Source organism: Pteronotus mesoamericanus, unplaced genomic scaffold, assembly GCF_021234165.1.
Source record: "Pteronotus mesoamericanus isolate MK-2021 breed Mesoamerican mustached bat unplaced genomic scaffold, CSHL_Meso_final scaffold_85, whole genome shotgun sequence".
Taxonomy (NCBI): Eukaryota; Metazoa; Chordata; class Mammalia; order Chiroptera; family Mormoopidae; genus Pteronotus; species Pteronotus mesoamericanus.
In genome coordinates, this window is record NW_026555329.1 from 73959023 (window position 1) to 73972491 (window position 13469).

Sequence of the window (13469 nt, forward strand, 5' to 3'; positions counted from 1 at the left end):
GATGGCAAAGTGGTTGCTAGTTTTTACATTCTAATTAATCTGGGAAGCGTTAACACTTCAATTGCAATTGTTCCCATGTTAGAGGTTACTTACTATGGAATATTTTTAGTAGTTTAGGGGGGGAAAAGCATTAAAAAGAAATAAAGGCAGGGAGAAGTTAAAACAGCAACAGTTGCAAATTAAAATTGTATCACACATAAATGTCAAGGCAAAACATCTTCTAAAGGTAGCAGGACTAGGAAACTAATCTATGAGGTAAGGAAGCAGCTTCGAGTCGCGTCCCCGGAGCCCCGGCACAGACGCACGGGAAAATGAAAGCACTCTGGCGGCACTGGCGCTGACACCTAAATGCGACCATCACGGAGAAAGATCTGTCATCGGCTATTTAATGAGTGGAATCCAAACTCTACTCTCCAATCCATCATCTCTCGCTAGGACCTTTCTTCTCACTAATAATTTCCTACCGGTCTGGTTCTCCCTGAAGCGGATCCTGACACACAAATCCAAGTGCGGGTGCTCCTGTGGGAGGCGGCCTGGAAGCACGGACTGGGAGGGGAGTGGAAACGTGAGACAGGGAAGGGGAGGGGGCCAGAGAGGGCAAGTTAAGGAGCACAGACCCCTCTGGGAACATCAGGGGGACTATGCAGAAGGGACTTCCTCATGGTCCCACCCAAGGAAGAGGAAGCTGGTATTTATCCACTGTCTCCCAATGGCGCTCCTAGAGCCCTGAACCTCCCAGAACTTCCAGCCCGCTCTAAGCACAAGCTGCGGAGCTCCCGGAGCCTAAGAAAGCCCTCAGGCCACGTCCCAAGTGCTTTCAGCAAGTCTTCAAGAGATAAAAGACTGACACAGAAATAGAGATGGAAACACAGAACACCAGTGGATATGGATGGGACTCCTACAGAGTCTGCTGCCTATGTGAAATTCCGGTCTAGACAGACAAGCATGCATATGCACTTAACTTGTTCGTTCTTTGCACACATTTGCTCATTGTAATATTCACTCTGTCTTTCATCCATCTCTCCATTATTTTTCTCCATCGTCTCCGGGATAAAGAGTGGTGAACAAGTATAAACATTTATTATATAATAAGTAAAGTTATTATAGGTAAATAGATATAAGTTAAGTATACAGTACTGTGTAATATTAATAACTAATATTTAATACTTAACTCCTAAACAAAGATTAAAGGCAAAATCGTCCAACTTGATGAGGAAATCTACAACTGACTTGTGTAGGAGAACCACCACCATTGCTGGACCTCAGCAATTCTCCAGGGGGAAAAAATAATTTCTAGCAACTTATTGTGTATCAGTTCCAAAGACATACACAGACCTGGGCCTTCAAGGCAAAGCTTGTCCCGCCGCCGAGGAAAGCCTTGGCTTGGCTGCCCAGCGGCAGGCCGAGCCACTACGAGTCACCTATGAGCCCTGCTGCTCTGCAGAGGAATAAAAAGCGGAGCAGGCGGAAGGAGGGCAATCTTTTAGACAAAAGGGATTACACTATTTCAGCTGCCTTAAGAGAAATTTCCACAAAGAAAGTAGCACTCCAGGAACTATTTTTAAATGAAGGAAGAAGAAACCACAGTGATGACCAGGGAATTTCCAGAGACTTTTGCTGAAGAGGAAAAGTGTTACACTAAATTTTATGTATCTCGGGGGTGGGGGGTGTACAGGGAGGGTAGAGAAGGTGTTGTGGAGGGGGTATCTCCGAGAATGATCAAGGGGAACGAAAGAAGCTAGCAGGGAGAAGAAATCAGGCCTGGAAGAAACGCCTAGAAGGCAGTGTGATAGCAGGAAAAAGAAATATTAGCAGGTCTGGAGGTGCAGGTCATATTAGTTAATAGTTTAGCAAGTGGAGACTTAAAGTTGACAATTACATATTCAACACAAGAGCTCAGGTGTACAAAGGAGATAAAAATTTGGGAATCACCCACACAGAGATGAAAGCTGAAGCCATGGGATCAGATAGATGCCGGAAAGAGAGACCAGCTGAGGACTGAGCCCTTGGCACTCCAGGGCTAGAAGGTCCGGGAGACAGAAGGAACCGCAGTGAGGGCTTCAAAGCAGCCGTGGAGCAGGAGGAAAGGCAGTGTGGGGATTGCCTAGCCACCGCAGGTGAAGCTCATCGGTGGCTTCGACAAGCGCTGTTACAGCAGAGAAGAAAGATGAAAGCCCAATTCCAGTGGGTTCAGAAGAGAGAATGGGACCTCGATTAGAAAAAGAGAGCAGGGAGGACCCCCAAACAACTGGAGATAGCAATTATGAGCACTTTTAAAAATATATTTTGCTATAAAGGGAGCAGAGAAATAGGGTTGTACCTGAAAGGGGACTATCAGGTCAAGAGGGTTTTTGTGTGTGTTTTTTAATAAAGGTTACACACTATTTGCATACTAATGAGGTAAAAAAGTGATACAGAGGGGAGGGGAGTAACTGTTGAAGCATGTCCTTGAATAGATGAAAGGAGATGAAATCTCATACACCTGAAGAAAATTTCCGATGACTCAGCCATTTCCTTTTCTTTCTGAAGTTACATTTCCAGAAATTTCCAAAATCTGAAAATAGACCTCTCCATACCAGTGAGCAAACTTTGGCAACTGTGGCTCACGTATAAATGGCTGAATGCAAGATGTGTAGGACCAACACTTCAAATACAATGGCCGGCCCGGCCAGGTGACTCAGCTGGCTGCGGGGCTGGTTCCCAGTCAGGACACATTTTCTCGCTAGGCTGGCAGCCCATCAATGTTTCTCTCTCACACTGATGTTTCTCTCTCTCTCTCTCCCCATTCTTCCCTCTCTAAAATCAATTTTTAAAAAGTGACTAGAATGGAAAGTTATAAAGGGAAAAACTATCATTTAGTTCAAGAATATATGCTATTTTGACAAAACAGATAGTATCCCTTACTCATTTAAGGGTCCCTTCTTTCCAGTGGGCACAATATTAATAAGTAATATTTAATACTTAACTCATAAACAAATATTAAAGACAAAATCATCCAACTTGATGAGGAAACCCACAACTGATTTGTGTGCAAACCTTCTGGCTCCTTTTCGCTGGCCTAGTTCGAAGCCAACCGAAGGATGGAGCTGCGCATACCTGGAGCAAGAGCCACCAAGCAGGCTGAACGCCTGCAGGGAAGGTGGTACATCTGAGAAGCTGACCTTCCAATCCCCCGATCTGGCCATAAAAACTGAGGGATGTGCTGAGGGTGTGGGCAGTCACCCACACTTGCTGGGCAGGCAAGGTCACCACTGACGCGGCAAGGAATCCAGAGGACCCCAGCACCGGCACCACCATGAGAACGGCGGGACCTGAGGGGACCTGGGTCCTGGGTGGAGTATCACTGGCAGCAGGGCCTGTTTATGAGGACCCAAGGCTGGAGCAGCTCGTCCTGCCAATGGGACAAGCTCTCCGGGCCACCTGCTTTGTAGAGCCGGTCTTGTTGGGTTAAGTTCGTCAGCCCTTGACACCTCCACTGAAGAAGCCCGCGTGCCTTCCCTGGGTCTGCCACTGCCCTTCCCTCACCCACGGTCACCCTTCTGACGACCTTACGCACGCCCATTCTGTATGATAAAGACTCTTTAACTCAATGAATATATCTTTTCTCACAAATATTGAAACATGTAGTGAGCATCACAAACACATAACAGAGACCTCTGTTTAGGACAAAACTGAATGTGAAAACACCAAAATCTCTTTAAAATTGTTTCCAAAAAGTACTGCATGTGTTACACAGGTACGGCAGAAACTGTGGCAACAGGCAACGAAAGCCTGAAATAGGACCGAGGTCGTGAAATAAGAAACCACTGATGTGGTGTAGAGCTGGGACAGAAAGGAAAGAAAAGTCACCCATCTCCGCACATCACTGAATTCCAAAGTCCTAAGAAGCCTGTACCAGTCTTCCTCTGTCCTGTCCAAGCAGAGAGAGCACCTCTCAGCGCTGGAGCTGGTGAGTCAGCCAGGCAGCAGGCGGCAGGGGGAGGCTGAGGACAAGCCCCTGGCGCTGCGGAGAGATTCCCTGGGGAACACCCCTGAAGGGAAGGGCCCCGCATGGGCACGGCTGACGGAAAGAGCCGCGAGAGAGGCTTCGGAGCTCTCAGAGGATGATCGGTTCCAACGAGGGATTAAGAAATGAGAAAACTGAGAAAGCACGTTCAGATCAGGGGAGCCGATCTCTCCTGCCACAGGCTGGAAGCCCAGAAAGGCAAAGGAAGGAACAGGAAAATTAGGGGAGCGCAGTCCAGCGCTGGCCAGCGCTGACCAGTTGGCCTTTGAATGGCTGGAAAAGCTGGTTTGAGGAAAGAAGTCCCTGAATCACAGAAGGTCCTCTGCTCTCCCAGCAACCATGGGATCCAAGGAAATGTTGATCATCTGACATCCAGAACAGAAAGTCTGGCAAAAAAGGAAAAGTGACTCAAAGAACCAGGCACACAGAAAATTAGCCTTAAGAAAGTACTGGAATAAGAAGGATGTAAGAGAGGAAGATGAGTCAGACCTGTTACAAGTTATATTAAGTACAGGGACTAAAAATCCTCTAATTTGCATGTAGCTTGTACATACCCCAAGATTCTTTCATAAAGAAGTCAAGTGAAAAGGACCGACCACACATCTACAGTGTCACGTATGACAGGTGAGGCACGATGGGAGTTCTTTATAAAAGCTTATAAATGAAGGAGAAATTTTATAATTAAATTATCATCACTTTTCAACCAGTAATGAATAAATGAATGGATTTTGACATTGCTCCATGGCAGCATGCATTGACCAAAAGAGAAACAACCAGACACTTTCTGCTTCCTGATAAAAGACTACACCACCCACTTATAAAATATTCTTGGAGGGAAAAAACCTGAAAATGACCAAGCCTCTCTGGATTCAGATACCAATGTACAAGAAAAAGAACATGTTAAAAGATGCCCCAGGGCCCCCCCAGCCGGTATGGCTCTAATGGTTGAAGCATTGTCCTGTGCACACATCGGCTGTGGGTGGAATCCCCGGTCAGGGCACATACCTAGATTGCAGGTTTGATCCCAGGTTGGAGCATGTATAGGAGGCAACTGATCGATGCTTTTCTCTCTCTCACACTGATCTTCCCCCCACCCCTTCCTCTCTAAAAATCTATTCGAAAGCTGTGCAAATTATTGTGGAGTTTCAACTGCTTGAACCAAAGCTCACTTTATAATCAAATCTCTCTATACCTGTTCTGTTCTTATTCGTGAGCCCTTCACTAAGAGTCATCAAACATAAAGGCATTCTACCACTTGGATGTTCAGTAAACTCAATTTCATATCTAAGAACACAGGCTATGAGAGCACACCACGCAGAAATCTGCCCCAAACCAATGGTTTGGGGGGAAAAAAAAAAAGACCAATGAGAGAACTATGTCAGTACATCTAAGGAGCCTGAAATAAGACTCCCACATTACAACACATTTTGTTCAAACACTGACAGGTTGTATATGTATAAAACTCTTATAAATGAAATACATGAAGACAATACGTAGGGTATATAGTCTCTTATGACTGTCATATCAAAAGAAGATATTAATGGAAAAAATACAATAAAATATATTGAAAAATTCAATAAATGGGTTTTTTGTTCTCTTTCGGGGATAAAAGTGTTCACCTAGTAAGTTTATGTTATAATACTAAAAGACTTCATCATTAGGGAGAAACTTATCTAAAATAAATTTCAAAAATAATTCCCATCCCTAATTTTAACAAATAAAAATATACTCCAATAAGAAATCCATTATACCAAGGATAAAAACAGAGTTAAATTTTAAAGCTTTTCAAATAATATTTTAGAAATAATGTTCCCAAGGCAATTTTGCTTATTAACATATTTATGCTAAGGACAATCATTTTAAAGGGCCAGTGCCTTATTCATTAGGCCACTGGGGCTTGGGGACAATAATTTTAATAGAGAACAAAACCAGATACCCCCCTGGAATCCTGCTGCATCCGTTCTGCCTGTGCACCAACGCTCTCCACCCCCCACCCAACAAAGACTGGCGAGGAAGAGGGTCCCAGCACCACCTACTAGTTGAGGGCCCGAAACATGCAGTTAGTCCACCTGAGTTCAAAAGCTAGCTCTAGACCTGTTCTAGCTCTGTGGCCCTGGGAGAGTGACTCACCTCTCTAACACTCAGACCCCCATCTGTAAAATGGGGATTACCGTAACACTTCCCCAGCAAGGTGACTGAGAGTGGGATGAGTTAATACATCTAATGCAATGAGAACAATGATTAGCACTTGGTATAAAGCATTCAGTAAGTATTTAACTGAGTTCCTGGGACTCCAGAATAGCTGAGAAACTCCTACCCCATAGCATTTTTCTAGATAAGATTCTTCCATTCTCATAAACTAAGCTTTTCATTTATTCAAGCTTCAGGAATAAAATTAATATATGACATTTATAAATTACTCCCGCTGACTCAACTTTTAAAATCCTCTCTCACCTGGAGTATTACAACAGCCTTCTTACTGATGTACCTGCCAGCCTTTGCCTCCCTCCAGTCTATTCACCATGTAGCGACCAGAGTGAACCTTTTAAAGGCTAAATCAAATTATTTACTCCTCAAATATACCATTTGCATAAAATCGCAAATATTCGTGTGTTTAAATGTCCCCTTCTCAAGGCACTTTATAATCACACCATAGGAAAGTAGCCTTATACTAACCCCAGCCCTCTCTATCCCCTTCCCCATCACACACACACCCCCCACCGCCCCCCACCCCGCCCCCGCCAGCGCCACCACTAGAATAAAAGCTACACGAGAGCAAGGGCTTTGTTTTGTTCATTGCTACATTCCTGGCACCACCACCACCACCCAGCAATCCCATTCAAGTCAAAATAAAATTTCAAAATACTATATGTCAGCTACCAAATTGGTAAATATAATTTTTTAACTTTGAAATGATTGAAATACACTTCAAACATTAAAATAAAGTTTTAAAATATCTTCAGTGCACATACAGCTCAGTGAATTTTCACATCTGTATATAGTCATGTAACCACCGCCCAGGATTAAGATGCAGAACATTTCCTGAACCTCAGAAGCTCCCTCAAACCTCCTCTCAATTACCACCCAGAGGTAAGCACTAGCCTGACTTCTCTTACCCAACTACGCCTCTACACTTGAACATCACATAGGTAGAATCAAACAGTGCACGTTTTAGCGTCTGGCTTCTCTTATTCAACTTCATGTTTGTGAGATTCACCCATATTGTTGCATGCATCAGTAGTGCATTTTTTTTTTAATCACTGATGAGAATTCCATTTTATAAATATACCACAATTTACCCAATCTACTGTTAATGACATTTAGATCATTACAATTTGTAGATAAATATAAATAGTGCTGTTATAAATAATCTTGGGTATGTCTTGGTTGAAATACTCATCTGCAGACGGGCAAAGTTTTTGCTTGGCTGGGTTTTGGGGGACGGGGTTAATAATAAATACCTTAGATTGGAACGGATGCAGGGAACTAGAAGTGGGCACTGTTGGCAGGAGCATAAATTGGAATAACCTTTCTAGGGGAAAAGTCTGGTATAGGGCACAAGAAGCCTAAAATATCTGAGCCCTATGACTAATAATGCTACTTCAAGGAAATCTCTTACTGAGTACTTAAACATGCCAGATCCCCTTCTACGTGTTTTACATATACCAACTCATTTGATTTATTCTAAGGCAATAATTAGAGACACTCACAATGGTTTGTTTAAAATGACATCAACCGTCCAGCAGTAGGAAATACATGAAAATGTAGTAAATAAGGTAAAAAACTAACAATTGGGGGATGATTTTAAAATGTTTTATATTCCTGAGAAATTAAACATTATGCAGCCACTGAATATGTTTTCACATAACTTTAAAGATGCAGAAAAAAGTGTAAGTGTATATTAATGACAGAAGTGAGGTAACAGTGGAACGCATAAAATGAATTCCACTTTCTGTTTCATGTCCGGAAGGCAAGGGCACTTTTATGTTTGATACTTTTCTGTATTTCCCATTTTTTCTATAGTGTATTACTTTTGTCCATAAAAAAGAACATATGCCGAAAAAGTCTAACAAACAGAGGTGTTTGCAGTCTGATAGAGAGACAAAGATATAAAAATACAATTTAACTAGGGCACTGATGCAGTTTTGCATTGCGTACTATGGAAAGACACCTAGCCTAGACATTAGGGGGTGAGACATTATCAGGAAAGCTCTCCATTGTCTTACTTCCAAGGACTCAGTGGGGAAGAACTTCATCTCTAGGTTGGAAGAACCTTCCCAGGGAAATCCTGTGAATTCCTCAGCTCGCAGCCCTAGGTCTAGGGTATCGATTACACATTGTACACAGCAAGTGTTCTTTTTCCTCTCTCACTTATAAAAAAGGCAGACTGAATGATGGGGGTTCCTGAATATTAAGGATTCGAAGTTCAACAGCCCCAAACCTGGAGGAGTCTGGTTCCATCCACCCTGCTGAAAAGCATCAAGGAAGGGCCCTCCCCTGTCAGAATAAATTAAGGCAAAAACTTTTCAGATTTTCCAATGTCAGAAATTCCATGCAGAGTAAACTCAAATTTATATCAAAATTCACAGATTCCTTGAATTTAAACAATTCTACTTGAATAATAAAATTATCAAGAAATTATGCGGGTAAAGGCAACCCTCCGTGCCCACCCACCTCCTTTCTCTTCCTCCTCTGCAAATGGGCCACCCTTGGACACCAAGGGAAGGCTGAGCATGGGAATGAATGCCACATCTTAGTACTTCAGGGCCCAATTCTCACATAAACAAGTGATATTTGTTTAATAATTAATACCTAAGAAACATTTTGCCATGTTAAAAAAAACCCCACTCATTTCACAGTATAGCAAACATTAAAGTAAATATTGATCACAGGAAAAACATACATGCCCCCAAATTACCAATACTTCATTAAGAATTAGCCCTGGCTGGTGTGGCTCAGTGTACTGAGTACCAGCCTGCAAACCAAAGGGTCATGGGCTGGATTCCCAGTCAGGGCACATGCCTGGGTGGCGGGCCAGGTCCCCAGTGGGGAGGGCTCGAGAGGCAACCACACACTGATGTTTCTTCCCTTTCTCCCTCCCTTGTCCTCTCTAAAAATAATAAATAAATAAGCTCTCAAAAAATAAAACAAAAAATTAAATTTGCTACTAAGATAGTGCTTTTGCATAGCAAAGCAGTGTCACTAAATTTTCTAATTTCTGACACCTGAGCTGCAGTAAATTCTCAAGGACTGCCAGACACACCAAAAAACCCTGGGTTCAAAAAATGTATTTCAGCGTCACTTCCACTGAAATGAAGTCACACAAATTTATGTGACAAAGCAGAGCATATCTGTCTTAGCCTCATTCTCCCTCCTTCACACATGCCCTCTTTATTTTCCCTCCAAATTCTCCTGTTTTTACATTTATGCTTAAATGCATTACAAAACTCTCCATGAACTACCTCTAGCTTTTCATGGTTATAGTGTTAAGTGAGCGAAATTAAGATAAATAAAATTCTACCTAAGAGTTAGTAACCTATCAAACTTCTACATTGCTCAATTGAACTAATTTCTTATGCAGCTAAAATAGTTCTTTGAAATATAAGTATTTACATAATCACCAGGGATTCTGGCTTTATTTTATATGAAACCTAGATTTCTGGATAATCTCTGCTCTGGTTGCCTAATGCTATGGGAACAGAGGGATGTAGAAATAGAATTGGCAAGATCTGGTATGTTCAAATTTCAGTTTTACATATAATCGAACTATGGGGAAAAAAACATCAGTTTGGATAATGAAAATGAATTTTGGACAATTTATTTTTTTTCCACATCCGAGGATGCCTTTTTTTTTTTAAGAGAGAGGCGGGAGGGACGGGAGGGGGTGCAGAAAGTAAGAGTGAGAGTGAGAGAGAAAGATATGGGAGAGAAACATTGATTGGTTGTCTCCAGTACCCGTCCCAACCAGGGATGAACCAGCAACCTAGGTATGTGCCCTGACCGGGAATCCAACAGCAATCTTTTGGGGCACGGAAGGACGCTCCAACCAACTGAGCCACCCCGCCAAGGCTGGATAATTTATTCTTAATTACATGTGTCAAGGTTGTGGAAATATGCCCCAACCATAGATCAGATTGTTAAAGACAATCTGATATAATAACAAGGACGCTTTTTTTTACAGTCACAATGTGAAATTTTTTCTCTGTTGTTGCTGTCAGAACTGTGCAAACTGAAAACCGATTAAAACTAACGGTACTTGGAATTTAAGTAAAACTAACTGTACCTAGCACTACACACCAAAAAGAACGCTGTAATTTAAATGGTTTTCTCTTCCAGGGCCAGTAGAGGGAGACTGAGACATCTGGCCTGGTCGTGTAGTGTTTCTGTAAAATTGGGGAGGGGGGGAGCAGAGGCTGTATTTAAATGTCCTGCTGTCAATCAAAGGACACTTCCTACAATCACAGTCACCATATCTGCTATTACCCGTGAGCGTACTCTCGCCAAGATTCAACACCAAACGGTGCTCGGGAAACCTGCTTCATCTAAAGGTGACCGCAGGCTTTCCCACAACACCCAAATAAGGACTTTGGGAGCCCAACCCCAACTAGTTTCTTTGTTTAAATGCCTGCGAATCCCTCCCACGCCGGAGTCAAGAGGCTGTGGCGCCGCCCTTTATTAGCCTCACACTTTGATTACAAAACACACGAGTCGGCGGCCTGGCGGCGGAGGCGGCCCAAGCTCTCACAAACGTCAAACGCGAAACGCAGGCGGCGGCTGAGGCACAGGGCGACGCTCTCCGCCCCCGCCACCCGAGCCAAAGTACCCACCGGCCGGTGAAAGTTCGCCCGCACCGGGCCTCGGGCGCCAGCTCCGCGCCGTCTGGGTGTCGCCGGCCCCTTGGGCGACGGGAAATTTCACTCTTTGTAAAGTTTGAGCTACGGCGCGGGGGCGACGCGGAGTGTTTGGGACAAGAAGGCTGTCCCTTCGGGCCCCGCTGCCCACTCCATCCGCTCCGCCCCCGCCAGGATGGGGTCTGCTGGCGCTGTGGTGGTGGGTACCCTCCCAGCCGACCTGCCGCCCAGCCCGGGACCCCCAGCCCCAAACTTCCGACTGGCATCTTTTAAGTCCCCGAGAGTGCCTCATCTGTTGCTCTGTTTACTCCGCGGAACCCCGCCGGGCTGGCGCTGCCAACGCCCCCGTCCCTGCGCCCCCGGCCGAGGAAGTTTGATAAAGACCCAGGGAAGGGGGCGCGACGGATATCAGCCGGGGGAGGGGACAAGGGTGATTTCTGAAGACCCTGGGCTGGGCGACCCAGTCGCCGCCGGGAAGGAAGGCGCAGCGGCCGGCGGGGCAAGGCGGCCGGGCGGGCAGCGACTCCCGGGCGGGCGGCCGGGCGGGCGGGGCGGCAGCCGGGCTGCGGGCGCCGCGAGGGGCGGCGGGCCCGGCCGGCGCTCCGCCCGCCACCTGCGCCGGCGCCTGCCCCGGCCGCGTCCCCTCGCCCCGGTCTCCGCCTGCCAACTTCTCGACCGTCCCCCTTTGTTCCCGTTTGTTGTGGCGACTCTTCGCCTGGCCGGGCGATCCCACCAGCCCCCCTCAGCCCGCCCGGCGCCCGGCGAGCCCGGGGCCCCGCGCGTCCCGCTGCCCGGGCCGGGGGCTCGGTGCCCGGGCTGCTGGGCGCTCGGCACGGCGCGGCGGCCAGGCGGAAGGGGATGCGGGCGGCCGGCGCGGCGACGGCGGTTGGCCGGGGGCCGGCGGCGGCGGCGGTGGCGGCGGCGGCGGGGCTAGAGGGGGTTTATTTACCTGCCGTGGAACCAGTCCTTGCAGATATCGCACTCGATCATGAAGCGGTTCACGTCGTACGGCTGCCGGCACACACAGTATACGGGCGGGGGCGGCGGGGGCGCCGAGGCCCGGCCCGGAGCCGCCACCGACACGGCTGCCGCGGCGGCTCCCGCTGCTGCTCCCGCGGCCACCGCCGCCACCGCTCCGGCCATCTTTAAAAAACACACACACGCTCGCTCGCTGCTCCGCTTGCCGACTGGAGCGAGCGCAGCCGCCAGCCAGCGCCGCCTCCTGCAGCAGCCGGAGCAGCAGCCGAGGAGGCAGCGGCGCTTAAGTGCGCGCGCGCGAGGCCGCCGTCCGGAGCGGCGGGGGGAGCGGCGCGCGCCCGACGCGCGAGGCCCCGGCCCGGCTCCTTCCGGCGCTCCGCGACGGGGCCGTGCGTCTCGCGCACGTCGTCCAGCCGCCTGCGCGCGCGCCCTGCTCCCTAGCGTCGGCCGGGAGGAGGGACCGGCTGAAGGGCACGCGGGCGGGGAGGCGGAGGGAGGCTGAGGCTTTCTGAGGACACGCGCGGTGGCGCGGGGCGCGCGGACCCAGGAGGACGGCGGATGCGGGCGAAGAGCAGGCTTCGGCGCTTTCCGAGTGAAAGCGAGGCCGGGGAAGTTCCTGCGCAGTGAACAGCGACACACGCTGCATCTGTCCTCGGAGAAGGGGAACCGAGGAAGTTAGAGCCCCGGCAAGGGCCACCTCCCGACGGGGGAGAGTCTTACATCAATTAGCAGCCGGGCCGCTACCCTCCGTGGGACCAATCCGAGGGCTAACAGCACGCAGAGCTGCTTATGCCCCGCTGGGGTGCAGGAGTGCGCTGGCGGGGGAGGAGGGCGGGGGCGGGGGGGGATCATAGAAACTTTGAAAACGGCCCAGCTGAATTCCCACCGACCAACTCAGAAATCAAAGTGTGGATGGAGCCTGTGAGGTGAAGGAGGTGGTTCCCAAGAAGAGTTCATTAATGTCTGTGAGCGGGGAGGGACCAGCCTTGAAATGTGGTTGGTGGAGAAAGGACTGGAGAGGAGCCCCGCGAGTTTATAAATTACGTGACTTGAGTCCAAAGTGTAGAAGATCTGGATAAAATTCTAAATGACGGTGACACCTCGGAAAAGGATATTGCAAAAATCGAATAATGTGGTACTTGGCATATAATAGGCCATTAATAAATATTTTTGAATGAAGGATGAGATTTCTAAAAATATAGACAGGTGACAAATACCAGAGAGAGGCTGCTTCCAAACCATAAGGATGCGGATTGGAATGAATGTTAGGGATTTTTAAATCATATTTGTACCTGAATTTCACAAGCATTTCTATTGTTTGGAAAAACCCTATAGCTCCCATCTCACCCAGACTCAGGCAAAGTATCGCTGATCTAGTCTAACCTTTTTATAACCGAGGAAAGTGAGTAACTTGCCTAAAGCCTCAGACCTGAGCTGAAGGTAAAAGTTTCAGTTTCTTCATTCTGTATCCAGTTTGTTTTCTACCACACCACTGGCACATGTGTTGTAGGGGGTAACAAATAAACAAAAAACACCTGGAAATCAGAGTTGACTGCAAAGTGGATGAGTTCAAAACATATTTCTACTGGAGAAAAAGAAAAGTATAAGTTGGCATTTGCTGATGAGAGGCATGG

At 47.2% G+C, this 13469-nt stretch overlaps 1 protein-coding gene across 1 annotated transcript in view; it reads right to left on the reverse strand.

Moving 5' to 3' along the window:
- The window catches only part of KDM7A (lysine demethylase 7A), a 61053-nt gene extending 48876 nt beyond the window's left edge, over window positions 1-12177 (reverse strand). Inside the window, exon 1 of the mRNA XM_054564163.1 lies at window positions 11807-12177. Coding sequence (XP_054420138.1) covers window positions 11807-12000 — 194 coding nt within the window. The 5' untranslated portion in view covers window positions 12001-12177. The remainder of the gene's footprint in view (window positions 1-11806) is intronic.
- Window positions 12178-13469: the final 1292 nt, after the last annotated feature.